Below are 14,838 nucleotides of genomic sequence, written 5' to 3'. Positions count from 1 at the left end.
GGAGTCGATTCGACATATTCCATATATGTGAACGTCATCGAGCAGTGCTCTGACATACAACCTCAGATAGATCATACATCCTTGATGGATTCTCTTAACATATTCCATACAAGTGTCACCAAGCAGTGCTTTAAAACAAATCTAAGAACTCTTGAAGTACATGAGTTCTTAACCATGCCTTTTGGCTTGACCAATGTACAGGCGACGTTTCACAGCATGATGAATGGCATCCTCTGGCCATTCCTGCAGTGATTCGTTTTTTTGTATTTCTTGATGATATCATAATTTATAACACTTATTGAAGTTCAGAAGGATCAACTTCAAACAGATCTACCAACCTTATAACAATATGCCTTATTCATAAAACCAACAAAATGTGAATTCACTCAAAAGCAAATTGAATGTTTGGACCATGTGGTGTCACAACTAGTTGTAATTGTGGATCCAAAGAAGGTAGCCATTGTTCTATTAATTCCAAAATCTTTGAACAGCCGAGAAGATTTTTAGACTAATTTGATACACTAGTGTAAATTCATCCAATACGTCCATATTGTTGCACTATTGGCAACAGTATTAACAGCAGACAAATGGAGTTTGTCTCAGGAAGCAAAAGAATGAAGAAAATCCATGACTTCTTTATCGATTTTCACAATTGCCGATTTGTCACCACCATTTATAATTGAAATGGATGCTTCGGGTAAAGCTATTGGTGTTGAATTTATCCAACAAAATCACCCCGTCGCATACTTTAGCGGATGGTGACCATATCTGTTGGGCAACATTTCGGAGCTAATGCAAAAAAGCAAATCATACACCAGAACAATAACGATTTTTTTATCAAATTATTGTGCTTCGATTGCATAGTTGAATATAATCTGGGCACATCCAATTAAGTATCCCATGCTCTATTCTGAAAAGGTAATATTACCGCCGGTGTTATTATTAAACCGCCGGTGAATACCGGCGGCTTACCGACGGTCACCGGCGGTTCTACGATGGACGCACGACGGTTTAAACCGTCGGTAATACCGACGGCTATAACCGCCGTCAACCGCCGGTAAGTAACCGGCAGTCTAACGGCGCCGTCCGGCGGTCTAATGAACCAGACGACGCCAGGTTTAACCGCCGGAACACCGCCGGTGCTCTGACTGGCGGTTTTCCGGCGGTTACATTACCGGCGGCCAAACCGCCGAAAGACCGACGGTTGAAATTCCGGTGATCACCGGCGGTATGGGCCGCCGGAAAACCGCCGCAAAAATAAACCGCCGCAAAAATAAACCGCCGGTAAAAGGCCGTCGGAATTTGTTTCCTACGCCGTTTTTACCGGCGGTCACTGAACCGCCGTTAGACCGCCGGTAATTTGTCAAACCGCCGGTAATTTTACACTAACCGCCGGAAAAAACCGCCGGTTTTCACTGTTTTTCCTGTAGTGAATACACTAATGACATATAAAAGATATAACAAAGCTTTGGTAGATAAAATAAAAACAAAATTTCAAACATTGCTAAACTTGCAATAGCTTTTACATAGTATTCATAACTAGTTTGATAAGTTTGCTTTTTACCATATTCTTTTTTTTTTTTTTTTTTTGCAACATTTAGGCCAATTAAGACAAATTCGCACACACATCACATATGCTAGACTTGAACCAAAAACCGCTTAGTCAATAGCCAAAACTTCCAACCAACAAATCAAAATGAGCTGCGTACCATATTCTTGATGGCTTAATTTTTTAAAAGATAGAATAGTTATATCGTAAAATTCAACATTGCAAATTCCATTATAAAGAAACTTCACAGTTGTCCAATATGTGGTCACTGTGCAATAAAGAGAACAAGGAGCGCTTTATGGCTCAAATCTATTGGCCAAAGATTGAATATTGTCCGACTTGCCAACAAGCGAAATATGACAGCCAGTGACTAGCAAGAATATTACAACCATTGACAATTCCAATGATTACATGGGAAGATATTAGCCATGGACTTCATTATGAGATTACTAAAAATTCAGGAAAAGCTTATAATTTTGGAGAGTTCGGAACGTATTGCGGATTTAGATGATGCCAACAATTAGGAGCGGCATGACTTTTCTTTATATAAATTTGACAAATAATGGACACATTGGTAGCAGATCGATTGTTAGTATTAAAATCGTGAGACACACGGCCTCTGTTCCTACGTCCACAACTCCTCTTGCAGAAAAGAGCCATGGTGGAATCGACAGCAGAGGAAAGACGGGCCGCGTCGGAGGCAAGATTTATTTCCTCACTGAGGAGAAGAGCATAGAGATTATCAAGGCTAATAGAAGTTAACATGGTTCTAATAGCCATTTTGAAAGATTGATATAATGGAGGAAGACCGTTGAGAATGTACAAAATTATATCTTCTGTATCAACTTTCGAACCGGCTGAGGCAATTTGATCCACTAAAGATTTTATTTCAACAAGATATTGTGTCATTGTAGAGTTCTTGAGAGAGATGTGATGCAATTCGTTCTTTAGTTGGATAACTTTAGAATTATTAGTAGACTGAAAATAAGTTTCAAGAGTAATCCAAATATCGGAGGTAAATTCAAGATTGATAATGTAGGGAAGCACGAGAGAGGAAATAGTAGAGCAAAGTGCCGCGGCCAGATTTTGGTCTGTGAGAATCCGTTGGGAATAGATTGGATTAAGAATAGAATAAACCATCGGATTGATCCAGAACACGAGCAAGTTTAGAGTGATTAGGATCAAGAAAAGAATCAAACCCATTTGCACGAAAAACTTTAGTGATCTCCGATCTCCATATATAGTCATTGTCGGAGGTGAGTTGATTTTGAACAATGGTTTTGAGATTTGAAACCACAAATTTCAAGGTCGAAGGCAGAACCGGCGTTTCACTATTCATGGAATCACTGCGTTCGTCGATTTGATAAGAAGCCAAGTTCGCCATTGCTCCAAGCTTGATCATGCCCGCTCTAATACAATGTAGAGTGAGCAGATCTTGAAACCAAGAAGAGAAACAGGAAAATACAGAGGAAGAGGAAGTAAATTCAATTTCCTTGGATGAATATTACAGAGGAATACCGCCCATATATATAGATATGGTTTGGTGTAAAATATACAACTAGCCAATAGGTGTATGCCACCTCATTATCACTTTACATTTCTTATATTATATTTATCTACTAACAAAATCGTAGTAGTTTATTTCATGCAGAATCAGATGGATATACCTACTACATAGTTAAACACCTTGAGCTGAAATTTCATGCTATAAATCCATACCATGTCTTCCGGTATGACACATTTTTGCATTGTGTCAAAAGAAAAATAGGCCTTATGGCCTATAAACTAGAACCACCTAACAAAGCCAAGATTCACCATGTATTCCATGTGCCCAGGATGAAGTTATTTCGGTACGATGCTTACCACTAGTGCGACCAGCCAAAATACTTCAACAACCAAAGATGATACAAGGCAATAAAATGCTTATACATGTTATAGTACAATGGGGCAGATTGCTGGAGGAAAATGCATCTTGGGCCCTATCAAAAGAATTATAGCAATCTTACCTAGTCTTCAACCTTGCGGAATAGGTTGATCTCGATGATGGGTAATGATGTGATACGATCATTAGCCATCAAAAGAAGGCATAAAAGAAGACAAACAACAAAATGAATGAAAGACTTCCAAACAGCAAAGATAGTTTCAGCAATGAGTCAATACTACAGAAAAATATTTCAGCAATTTTATTAGTTAGATCACAGTTGTAGTTTTTTTTTTAATAACTAATCTATTAGCGAGTTGTGGTCAAGATTTTGAAAATTGGATCAAACATTTAACAAGAAGAATAAGAGCTTCAAAGTTCAAAATTTCAACCGAGTTAAATGAGGTAACTTAATAAATAATTAACACAACCTAAATGATATATTAATGATGTAATAATGATATTTTCAATAATCTAATATATAATATTCTAAATCAATTTAGGTGATGATTCTTGAATAATTTGGGAACCCTTGGATTAACAATACTTCTTTGCTTGAGGAACTAGGTAGGAATGCCCATTCCCTAAACATTCCCATTTATTATGAACTTAGGCTTCGTTTGGGACGGCTTTCTTACTACTTAAAATAACTTTTTAGTATAAAAATTTTAATTTTTTACTAAAAAGCTTCTTTAAAAAACGGTAAGAAAGTCATCCCAAACAAAGCCTTAATCTTTTGTCATCAATAGTAATTGATGTGTGAAGGATAGTTTGAAGCAGCATAAGATGGTAATCCTTGTGCATGAAAAAATGGAAAGAGAACCGTCTTTAGTTTACTCCAACCACCATTTCCCGCTGCCATAAAACTTAATGCCTAACCATCCAATACACCTACTTCCATATGCTCACTGAAGCGTACAGAACTATCAACAAGCCATGCAAACGTAGCATTTTCTTTAAACTTGCCTTCTGCAGCAAGAATCTACTGTGTCATTATGTCATTAGTATACTCAACAAAGACCACGTAATTTACCATAACAGTGCATTTTGCTGGTTACTTTCTCCTTCAGTGAAAACGTTAAAAGGTGAAAAAAGATCTTAAGTTATGCATACACTGAACTAGAATAAGGTATATTAGAACATTCATAATGAACATTACTGGGAGTTTGTACAATTCTAGAGAGGAAGTTGTGTACGAGCTGAATGATTGATCAATTTTGATACCTCACCTGAGAGCTCAGGTGCAATTTCTTCGGTAGAATCCGTCGATGCCCTCGCCTACAAGCTCCTAGCGACGACCAAACTCATATAAAAATTCCTAAAGCCCTTAACAGCAAAGCGAGAAAATCACAAGGGTGCAAGTGGCAACGATGAGTCCAAGTAGTAGCAAGCCCAACTACGCGACAACGAGTCCAAGGGAAGAGTCCACATAATGCCCGACGAGATCCATTAACACCATTAATGGCATGGTAGATAGCATAAACAGTGAAGTTGAAGTGTGAAATATATAAATTCTAATGTTCTAAGTGCTATGTAACTCCCATTATTATTTATCAATAACTATGGTAATTTGTATTTCAGCCTTTGACAATGAAAATAATAATTAAATTTGCTGAAGAGTTATTGAGATCATTTTTCTTTTTATTTTTTATTTTAAATTTTCATTTTATTTTATTTATTCTTTACATGAAATAGAGCACGTTTTACATCTCAAAAAATTGTTATTTGTTTATTTATGCAGTGGTGACGAAGATCGCCAGTGGGATAGCGGCAATAGTCAGCAACAACCGGCAATGCCAATGGGAATGGCAGTCTATGGCAGCAATTGCGGCAGCCAGGGGGGGGGGGGGGGGGGGAGATGACAATTAATAGTAATAGTTATGTTAAAAACACTCAAAAAAACCTAAAAGTTATTTTGAGTTTTTTTTTTAAGTTAATTAATTAAAAAATGTTTATAAAACAAAAAACAAACAAAGTAATCCCAAATAGGCCTTAAATAACCCAAGCAAAGAACAAAAGAAAAAAAATAATACAAAAATTGTATCGCAAGTAATCAGCACAGAGGACTGAATTAAAACATTAAAAAAATGAATTATATCAATAAATGTTTGGAGATAAAAAAGAAGACAAACCGGAAGCATTCATAAAACATGAAATATATAAATTAAGCACATATATATATTCAGCAAAAAATGTAAAATATTAATGCATTTTAAATAACATATCACTAAAATTCAGAACTGCGAAACAAGAAAATAACTAGGAATGACAAAATAATAGCATAGCTCTGCGCTCACACAGAAGGAAAAAACTTGTTTAGGTTGAATGGCAAGGAATAGAACTCCTCACTTCTATTATCGGTCTTAAAGGATCGGAATTTATCCCACCAATGATAACCTCTGTCCTTCTTGATGGCACTGTGGTGCCGGTGAAGTGTGTTGTCCAGGAAGAATGCCACAACACCAGCAACGAATGGCTTTGATGAGAATATAACGTTGATAATATCATTGAACTGTAAAGAACAAATTTCCATTAGGATAAATACTAATCAGATATTGATTATAGGTAAAGTATCAAACAAAATATTTTTCTCATACCCATCTTGCACTTGTATGAACTGGACCATACCCAGCAACCGCAGTATACTCATTGAAGTACTGAGGTACTGATAAGCCCATAAAGAGAGAGAATCCTAAGATAAACTTGGTTCTGAATGAATTCAGATTGCAGAATTGTAAGAAGCTTAATCCGCAAGAACCTGTTTATGGGTCGAATGTATAAAGAGATCAAAAAACTATACTAAATTATAGTACAACTGGTCAACAATCATAAAAAGGTTGTTTTTGCACACTCCATTACATACCAACATAGGCGAAGAAAATGCAATATAGAGCTGCAAATATGGGCAATGGAATGGATGCAAAAACTGCTCCAAACTTGCCTGACATCAAGAAAGATATGGTTAAATATTAACAGAAAAATTTTATCCAGTCGCTGGTAGCTTCCAAACAAGTATTTGACTAAGCAAACAGCTCAAATAAATCATAGAGCTAACCATGTATTATCATTGAAATAATTCGCCTATCTCAACTATTTAGGAACAGCATTAGGAATCCTTTCTCCATTCATCCCTATTAAATGCTACATGTGATGTTAACCATGTTTTGTAAAATGATTCTTCACAGCTTCTAACCACGTTGGTATATCCTTTTTACCTCATAATACTTTCACATTCACATTTATCTATTGGTCTTTTTGGAACTTCACACCCTCGGATATATCATAAATACTGATGGCTAAATTTTTTTTATCTACAATAGGATTTGCTCGCATATTTCATTAAAATAATTATTTCTACATGTATTTAACATACACCCATCTAAACATTCTACTTCTATCATACTCAATATCAATGCAAAGCCTAATGCGCATATTCATATAAGGTAGTGAATATAATTGAAAGTTTATAAAACACCTTTAATTCCTAAATAAGGTAGTGAATATAATTGAAATTTTATAAAAACACATTTTTTTAATTCCTAAAAAACTCCCATAAATTATAATATTCCTACAACAATTCTATATTTTAATCATCCAGCTTTGCAAAAGTTATAACATTATATATATAACGTCAATTTTCAATGTGGTAGAGCCAAGCATTTAAAACCACATATATAGGAATAACTTGACTGTCTGATAATATTGATTAGATTATTAATTTGAAGCACATGAAATTAAAAACCATATTATTTGTAATGTAGAATGAATAATTGATTTGAGGTCAATCTAATAATAGCTTTGATGATGACACTCAAGTCCATACTTCTTCCTTATTGATGCCAAAGCAAAGGTAGAAAGGAATTCCTCAACTTGTATTCTCAAGTGTTAATGGGGAACTGTAGGCGAGAGGAGAAAGAAATTAAAAATCCCATGGAAATCATACCACCTTGAATTCCTCAACAATTGCGCTTTTCTTCGTAAGAGATAGATGAGCCAAAAGAAATATGAGAAAAGCAAGGAGAGAATGTGAAGTACCCAAGAGCACAGGAAAAGATCAAGACTAAAATCCAATCAAAGATAAAGGATACAAAATACGAAAGTGGAAGAATTAAATTTACTTACAATTGCTTCAATATTCTATACTTATTGTAACAGCCCAAACTCTTAACTATCGAGATATTGTCTTCTTTGACCTAAAGGCTTCACGGTTTTACCATGTTGGTATAACTTCCCAGGAGGTCACCCATCCCAGGATTTCTCTAGGATGAGGACGTTTCACAGTAGAGTTTCTTAATGGAATTCCAACCATTACACCAAAAGGCATCTCGATGTTTAAGAGTTTAGCTTCTTTTTACTCAAAAAAAATACAATATCCCCCATTTAAGTACCTGACATTCTTGTCAGTGTCCTTATCCAAAAATCATCCACCAGGAAGATAGGATTCTAAAGATAGCCCCTACAAGTTCAAATGGTGGCTCCCGCCATGTAGCACTTTATCCTATACATGGTTCAAGAGGTTTCCCCATAGCGTATCACTTTGTCTTATATGGCACTTAGTTCCCATCTTCCGACTGGTTTATTGCTCTAATATCATTTATAACAACTCAAACTCTTAACTATCGAGATATTGTCCGCTTTGGCCTAAGGGCCTCACGATTTTGTCATGTTGGTGTAACTCCCCAAAAGGTTACTCATCCCAAAATCTCTCCAAGATGAGCATACTTAACTCAAAGTTTCTTAATGAAATTTCAACCATTACATCAAAAGGCGTATTGATGTTTAGAGTTTAGCTTTTTTTTACTTAAGGGATTTCACACTATTTGATATCAAAGCAATACACCAATCGAAAGATGGAACTGTGTCATACAAGATAAATTGCTACGCCATGGGAGCCATCTCTAGAATCTTGTATGGGACAAAGTGCTATGTAGTGGAAGTCGCCACTTAAAACTTATAGGGGCCACCTATAGAATCCTATCTTCCTGGTGGGTGATTATAGGATAAAGATACTGACAAGGACGTCAATTACTTAAGTGGGGAGATTGTGAAATTCTTTAAATAAAAAAAAAAACTAAACTTTTAAACATCGATGGACCTTTTGATGTAATGGTTGAAATTTCATTAAGCATGCTTGTCCCGGAGACATCCTGGGATGGGTAACATCCTAGGAAGTTACACCAATAGGAAAAAACCATGAGGCCGTTACGTCAAAGCGGACAATATATTGATAGTTAAGGGTTTGGATTGTAACACTTATAACCATCACCTGCTTATATAGCTTTAAGTATTTAAAAACCTCATCACTTGAAAAGAGTCATAGTTCTTAAGATCCTCATAATGAGTGTCAATATACTCAATTTGGTTCAATTGTGCTAATGATGAGGACATGGTAAGGACAGTAGTGTGAATCATGCTTTCATTTATTGTGTATGTGAGCTAAACAAGGCAGAAACGTATTCTTTTGTATTGATCTAAGCAACTGTGGGTGATTTGAGGCTCAAGGAGATTGTTGGGACTAAGACCCATACAAAGGGAGATGATAAAACGCAATCACATGTCCATAAGCTAATGAGCAAATAAAAAATAAAATCAATGTATCAAACTTGACGATCGACATCATAATCCTCATTAGCATTCCAAAACTCAAAGCAAAAGAAAACTTGATCAAGCTTAGTTAGCGTTCCTTGATGGTTTTCTGGCATGTATTAGAATTCAAAACCACTCCACTTTCCAACAAGCATTAACTGCCCATTACCTCATCATGCAAGCAACATGTGATAAAAATCAAGGCCACTAACCTTCCATAAATACTTGGTCAGCCACTCCATGGATGATTGAAATCACATTGAACCACTCACCTTTATTATTTTGTTTTGATCCACCACCTCTTCAAATATTGTTATATATTTTTATTTTTATTTTGTTCTATTTAAACACAATCCATGTACCTTTGATTAATCAAAGAATTAATGAATGAGGTATGGTTTTGCTTGGTTGCAATTATGGTGATTGCTCGGTCATTCCACCTTAGAGAACTTTAATAAGTTTTTCGTTTGCATTTGTTGGTTATCGGTCAAGAGATGCATAAACATCATAAGAATAATGATAATAATTACATACATTCATATTAATATGCATTAACATTATTTAAAATGACTATGAGACCAGTAATTATTAAAATGATAGTGATGAGGACATCCCACCATGGAGAGTTTACCAGAGACATGGTCGACGATCTATGGCCACAATTGCACCGCTTTACTTTTGAGTTATTATTTGTATTAGTTTTACTATTATGATTGTATTGAGTTTGTTATTACATATGTTTTATTTGTACCCTCACTTGAATGAGTAGTCCTATGTGAGCCCCTAAGGGCATGCTGGTCTTTTGTTTTTCTTCATTGTATGTTGGCTATTTAAAGCCACCCCTTCATCTTTTGGGGTTATTGATGATTAAGAAGAAAATTTTCCTACACCTTGTTTGTGAGTTGTGAGAGTTCTTGGGAGAGCTTGCTTGAAGTTCCTAGGTGAGGGCGGCGTAGTACCCACCAACTGCAAGAAGCGTCTAGGTTCGTGGTCCTCTTTCCGTCAATCCTTTCCCCTCTCTCCTCCTTAAACCGTCAGTCATCCTTCCCCTTCTCCCTCTCTCGGCCGAACCCCCACCACCATCACAACTCCGACCAGCCACCCCTCTTCCCCCTTCAAGCCGCCGGCCACAAGGCCCATCCCCTCCTCCACAAACCGGCAGCTCCAAGGTTCCTCCCCTCCTCCAAACCACCAGTACAAGCCCCAAAGCCCTCTCAAACCGCCAGTTCCAAACCTTAATCCTATCCCTAGCCACTGACCTCATCCTCCTCCCCTTTGCCTCCAAAATTCAAATCCCCATTTAACACTTTCTATTTATTAAATATCTTAAACTAGAAAAGTTATTAATTTCAAATTCCAATCTATTTTGAATTTGAAAGTTTTTCCTAAAATAAGATGGCTTATTTTAGGAAACTTCCAAAATTACATCAATTTAATTTAATCAGAAATTTGTCATAATATCCCCTTCCCTAATTAAACATCCCTTTTTGGCAACCTTTTTATTCCCTTCCCCATCTCCTCCCTGCCCCTCTACCCATTGGCCTACCCTCTCTCCTCCCTTCCTTTTTTGATTGTATCTCCTTTATTACCTCCCAATTATTTCCCTTGCCAAGTAAGAGATATTTTCTATTTCCCATAGCCGACCACATCAAGCCCTTGCCGCCAAGATCCACTCACAGCTGCTGTCCAGATTTCTGGACAAGGAGATTGCTGTCCAGAATTTTTTCGGATCATAATTGCTGTCCAGGACTCCCAAGACCAGCAAGATTGCTGTCCAGAACAACTCCTTGCTGTCCAGTAGAAGATCAAGTGCTGTCCCAAAATTTCTACATCTTCTCCTTGCTGTCCTGCCATCGGAAACTTCACCAGTTGCTGTCCAGAAGTTCCAGAACTTTGCAATTAGTGGCTCCTTCATGTATGGCTAACCCAGAACGTGATCACGGGATTGTTTACAACGATCAAGGGCAACCTCCGTTCTTCGGCATCAACTTGGAGGTCGACCGTACCGTTGAAGACTACGTCGAAAGGATTATATTCTCTCTCGCCGCCGCTATCGACGAACAACTCTCCAACTCAGTGGCAGATCAATTCTAGATCCTGATAAATGTGAATTTCTCCTCTAAGTTTTTTGTTTTTCCAACTCTTCCCTTCAATTTGTGGCATCATAAAGGTTTTGCGACCTATCTCCGTTTAGCGTACATTAAGAGTGAGCGTGAGTGGACCCAATTAGTGCTTAATCTGTATGTTAATATAGGAATTTCCTTTGAACTCTTCCAAGCTATGCTAATTGTGATTGGAACTAATTATTCGAGATTCTAACTTTTATCTTGTAATTTGGCCTGAGCTTAAACATCTCCTTATTGTTTTAATATTTATTTAAATTGCTAAATGTAGACGTAATTGTTATTACTCTAATTAAAAGGCATGTAATTTCAGCATTACATTATTACTCACGCATTCGGCTCTACATCGAATAGTCTCAATTGTAGAATGACAAATTCTAATAATAAGATTCATCATAATATGCTCATTGTAGTTATCATATTTATATGATTAATTATGAGCAACTATGCATAATTATGCTTGCATCCTAAATTTCTTTATCTAGTACACTCAAGAAGTATTTCCACCCATCAGTATATAAGATACTTTCCTTGACACAACTTAGCATACTATAAAATATTTGAGGCTTGTAAAGACATGGAGCATATATTTCACCACAAATATACGTCATAATAATGACATGATAGGCCTAATGGCACTAAGTCTAATTATAAGATAATGTCACCCATAAACTGGCTTGCATGAAGTTTAGTCCCTATCATAGTGGTCATACTATGAATTAACCTCTAACTAGACCCAAGAATGAGACCAAGTAACATTCGAATCCAAAGGTGTGTACATCTGGTACACAGTTATAAAGCCAACACGCCTTCCTTTCAATAGTATAATTGGCAGCGTCTTGGTCCTAAAGTTGTTATCAAAGAAAGTTGTAGGTTCGAATCCCAACTATAATGTTGGGGGGTTGGCTATGTGAGAGCGGTCATCTTCTTACTTTATCCTCAACTATAGTGAGGTAGGCCAAGTGGGGGTCGAGTCCAGTCATATGATAAATCATTTCTTGGATCAGCTTGCATGAACTTCCATCCCGATTTAGGCAAGTAAGGCTATGAGATGGCCTTTGAATATGTTCATAGAAGGAACTGAGCTGCCTTTGGATCCAAAAGCACATGCATCTATTGCATAATTCATAAAGATTAGGTATGCACCTTGCTCATCATCTTAAGCTTTTAGAATAAGTGGTAGCACCTTGATCATGAAGATTTAGTGGTTATGCCAAATGAAATTTATGATGAGCATTTTCGTGGTGCCAAAAAAGAGCAATTACAATATTGGTGTATGTCACTTGTAATGTCAGGTAAATACAATCCTTGAGCAAGAATTTTAAATTAAAATTTTTATTTATGCATCTAATAAGGGGTTTAATCAGTTTTATCCCATTAAGTGTGATAGGAAACACTTGAAGATCTCAAGTACTTTCTATCAATCTTCGAAAAACAGCGAGCTTTCTCCACAAAATCCACACAAAATCACAACAACAGTAGATAATTTGTATTATTTGATGAAAGGAACATGGAAAATAGCAAGATACACTTGATCCTCAATTTGAGAGGAAGATCGATCTCTCCCAAATCTCTAGACGCCGCTAGAGTACAAAGAAAACCTAAATCTAAGATATCTCAAATATCAACCAAATTCAAGATGTCCTAACCCTAGGAAAACAAAGTATTTAATGTATACAAATCAAAAGGAAATCCCTAAACAATCCCTACATTCAAATTCCCCTCTCAAAACCCTAAAAAATCCTTCCTAAAAGGCTCCAGCTGATTCGGTCGTGCGTTCGGCATCCGAAATCGCGTACAGGAGGCGGATGGTTCCGCCTTCTTACGCATGAACCGGTCCAACCAGACCGGTTGGACCGATCCAATGGATCAGTCTAACAATACTCCCCTCCCAAAGATCCACCTTGTCCTCAAGGTGGAAATATGCTCGAGTTCCCGTGGAGGCGGCCATCCTTGAGGTGACTGAAGAACATTGCCAAATTGTTGAAGCAAGGGCTGCACTAAAAGAAAAACATCCCCTCCCTCCTCTAGTCTGATCACCTCCAACATGTGTAGTCATACCTGATAATCTTCCCCCACCTCTTATAGGTCCCTAACTATGGTCTTAAATGATATCATGGCTTTAGATAGCCCTGCATCTCCCATTATAACCACCTTTCTCCATCCAACATTAATTCCATTGTGAGTGCTCCCCAATTATCCTTGGTTTCCCCAAGGTTGGCAACCACTTCATCCCCAAGATGACATCAATACTTCCTAACTCTAGTGGAAGAAAGTCCTCCCTTACTTGAATCCCCTGGATGGTCAACACCACTCATCTACAGATCCCCTGGCCTTTCTCCACCTTCCCTGTACCCATCATCACCCCATAACAACTGATGTTGACCAATTTCACTCCCAATTGGTCGATGACCTGAGTAGAAATGAAATTGTGGGTAGCCCAATACTATCAATTAGCACAATCACCATCCTTCCCTCTATCTCTCCCATCACCTTCATGGTATGATTCGTAGTGAATCCTACCACTGAGTTTAGGAAAATTTCGGCCAGATCCAAATGCAACTTCTCCTCCATCTTTTCCTCCAACTCCCCCTCACCACCCTCATCAGTTTCCTCGTCATCACAGACAGTGAGAACCTGAAGAGTTCGGTCCTTGCACCAATATCCTGGCGTATACTTCTCCTCGCACCTGAAACACAACCCCTTTGCCCTCTTCTCTTGCATCTAGTTCTCTGTCAGCTTCTTGAAATTTTCCCCACTCCCTCCTTCTATTGGCTTCTCCCTGGTGGTATCATTAATTTTGCCTGATGCAGGCCCTTGGGAGCTAAAAGAGTGGTCATCGTCCTGTAAGAGCCTCCTGAGCCGCTGTTCCTAGCCCCTTTCTACAGATTCTTCTGATTTTCCACCAACTGTGCCAACTTCATAGCATCCCCCAAGTCACTAGGCATCAGAACTTTCACTGCCTCTCGGATCTCTGCCTTCAACCTCTTCATGATGTTCCCCTCCAATTGTTGCAAATTCAGTTTCATGGACTATGTTTTGATGATTGGCAAACACTCTTGCTTTTCTTCAACTACCTGTTACTACTGACATTTCAGGAATCAAAGATCGGACGGAAATCAGAACCAGCTCAAGATTGAAAAGATTAGGGTTGAATCAGTCTGTTTTTTTCTTTCCTGAGTCCATTGTAATTATTTGAAGTGACTGATGCTAAGTAACCATACACACACACTTGAGAGATTTAGAACTTGTGTTTTCATTCACATCGTCCCGGACGATATTTATATCGTCCTGGACGATCGAGTTCAAAACAGAAGCTCTAATCATGATTTCTTAGTTAAGGCAGCCGTAATTAACTGATCGGCCTGGATGATACCTGTATCGGCCAGGACGATATGCTCAATACAGAAAGAATTTGCCACCATGATCAATTTTAGCATTCTGTATTTTTGGAAATCGGTCAGGACGATTATTTGATTGGCTGCTGTCTTGACCTGAGGAAACCTAAAGGAGAGAGAGAGCGAGGGAGAGAGAGAGAGAGGATCTTGTGAGGGGGAGCTTGTGAGGGGATTCACAAGGGTTGCTCCAAGCATTGTTCCACTTCTTCTTCTCTAGAGTCTCTTGTCCTTGGAAGGGTTGGGAGAGGTAAGTTTCAGCAA

General features: G+C 37.7%; 1 protein-coding gene across 1 annotated transcript in view; it reads right to left on the bottom strand.

Moving 5' to 3' along the window:
* Nucleotides 1–5,586: 5,586 nt before the first annotated feature.
* LOC110105741 (nucleobase-ascorbate transporter 6) overlaps nt 5,587–14,838 on the bottom strand; it is a 30,609-nt gene continuing 21,357 nt past the window's right edge. Inside the window, exons 12-14 of the mRNA XM_020835353.2 lie at nt 6,334–6,411; nt 6,068–6,228; nt 5,587–5,982 (exon numbers count right to left, since the gene is read on the bottom strand). Coding sequence (XP_020691012.1) covers nt 5,764–5,982; nt 6,068–6,228; nt 6,334–6,411 — 458 coding nt within the window. The 3' untranslated portion in view covers nt 5,587–5,763. The remainder of the gene's footprint in view (nt 5,983–6,067; nt 6,229–6,333; nt 6,412–14,838) is intronic.

Source organism: Dendrobium catenatum, unplaced genomic scaffold (genome assembly GCF_001605985.2).
Source record: "Dendrobium catenatum unplaced genomic scaffold, ASM160598v2 fragScaff_scaffold_334, whole genome shotgun sequence".
In the NCBI taxonomy this organism is placed as follows: domain Eukaryota; kingdom Viridiplantae; phylum Streptophyta; class Magnoliopsida; order Asparagales; family Orchidaceae; genus Dendrobium; species Dendrobium catenatum.
Note: the sequence above shows the minus strand (reverse complement) of the source record. Positions and strands in the feature narration are given on the sequence as shown.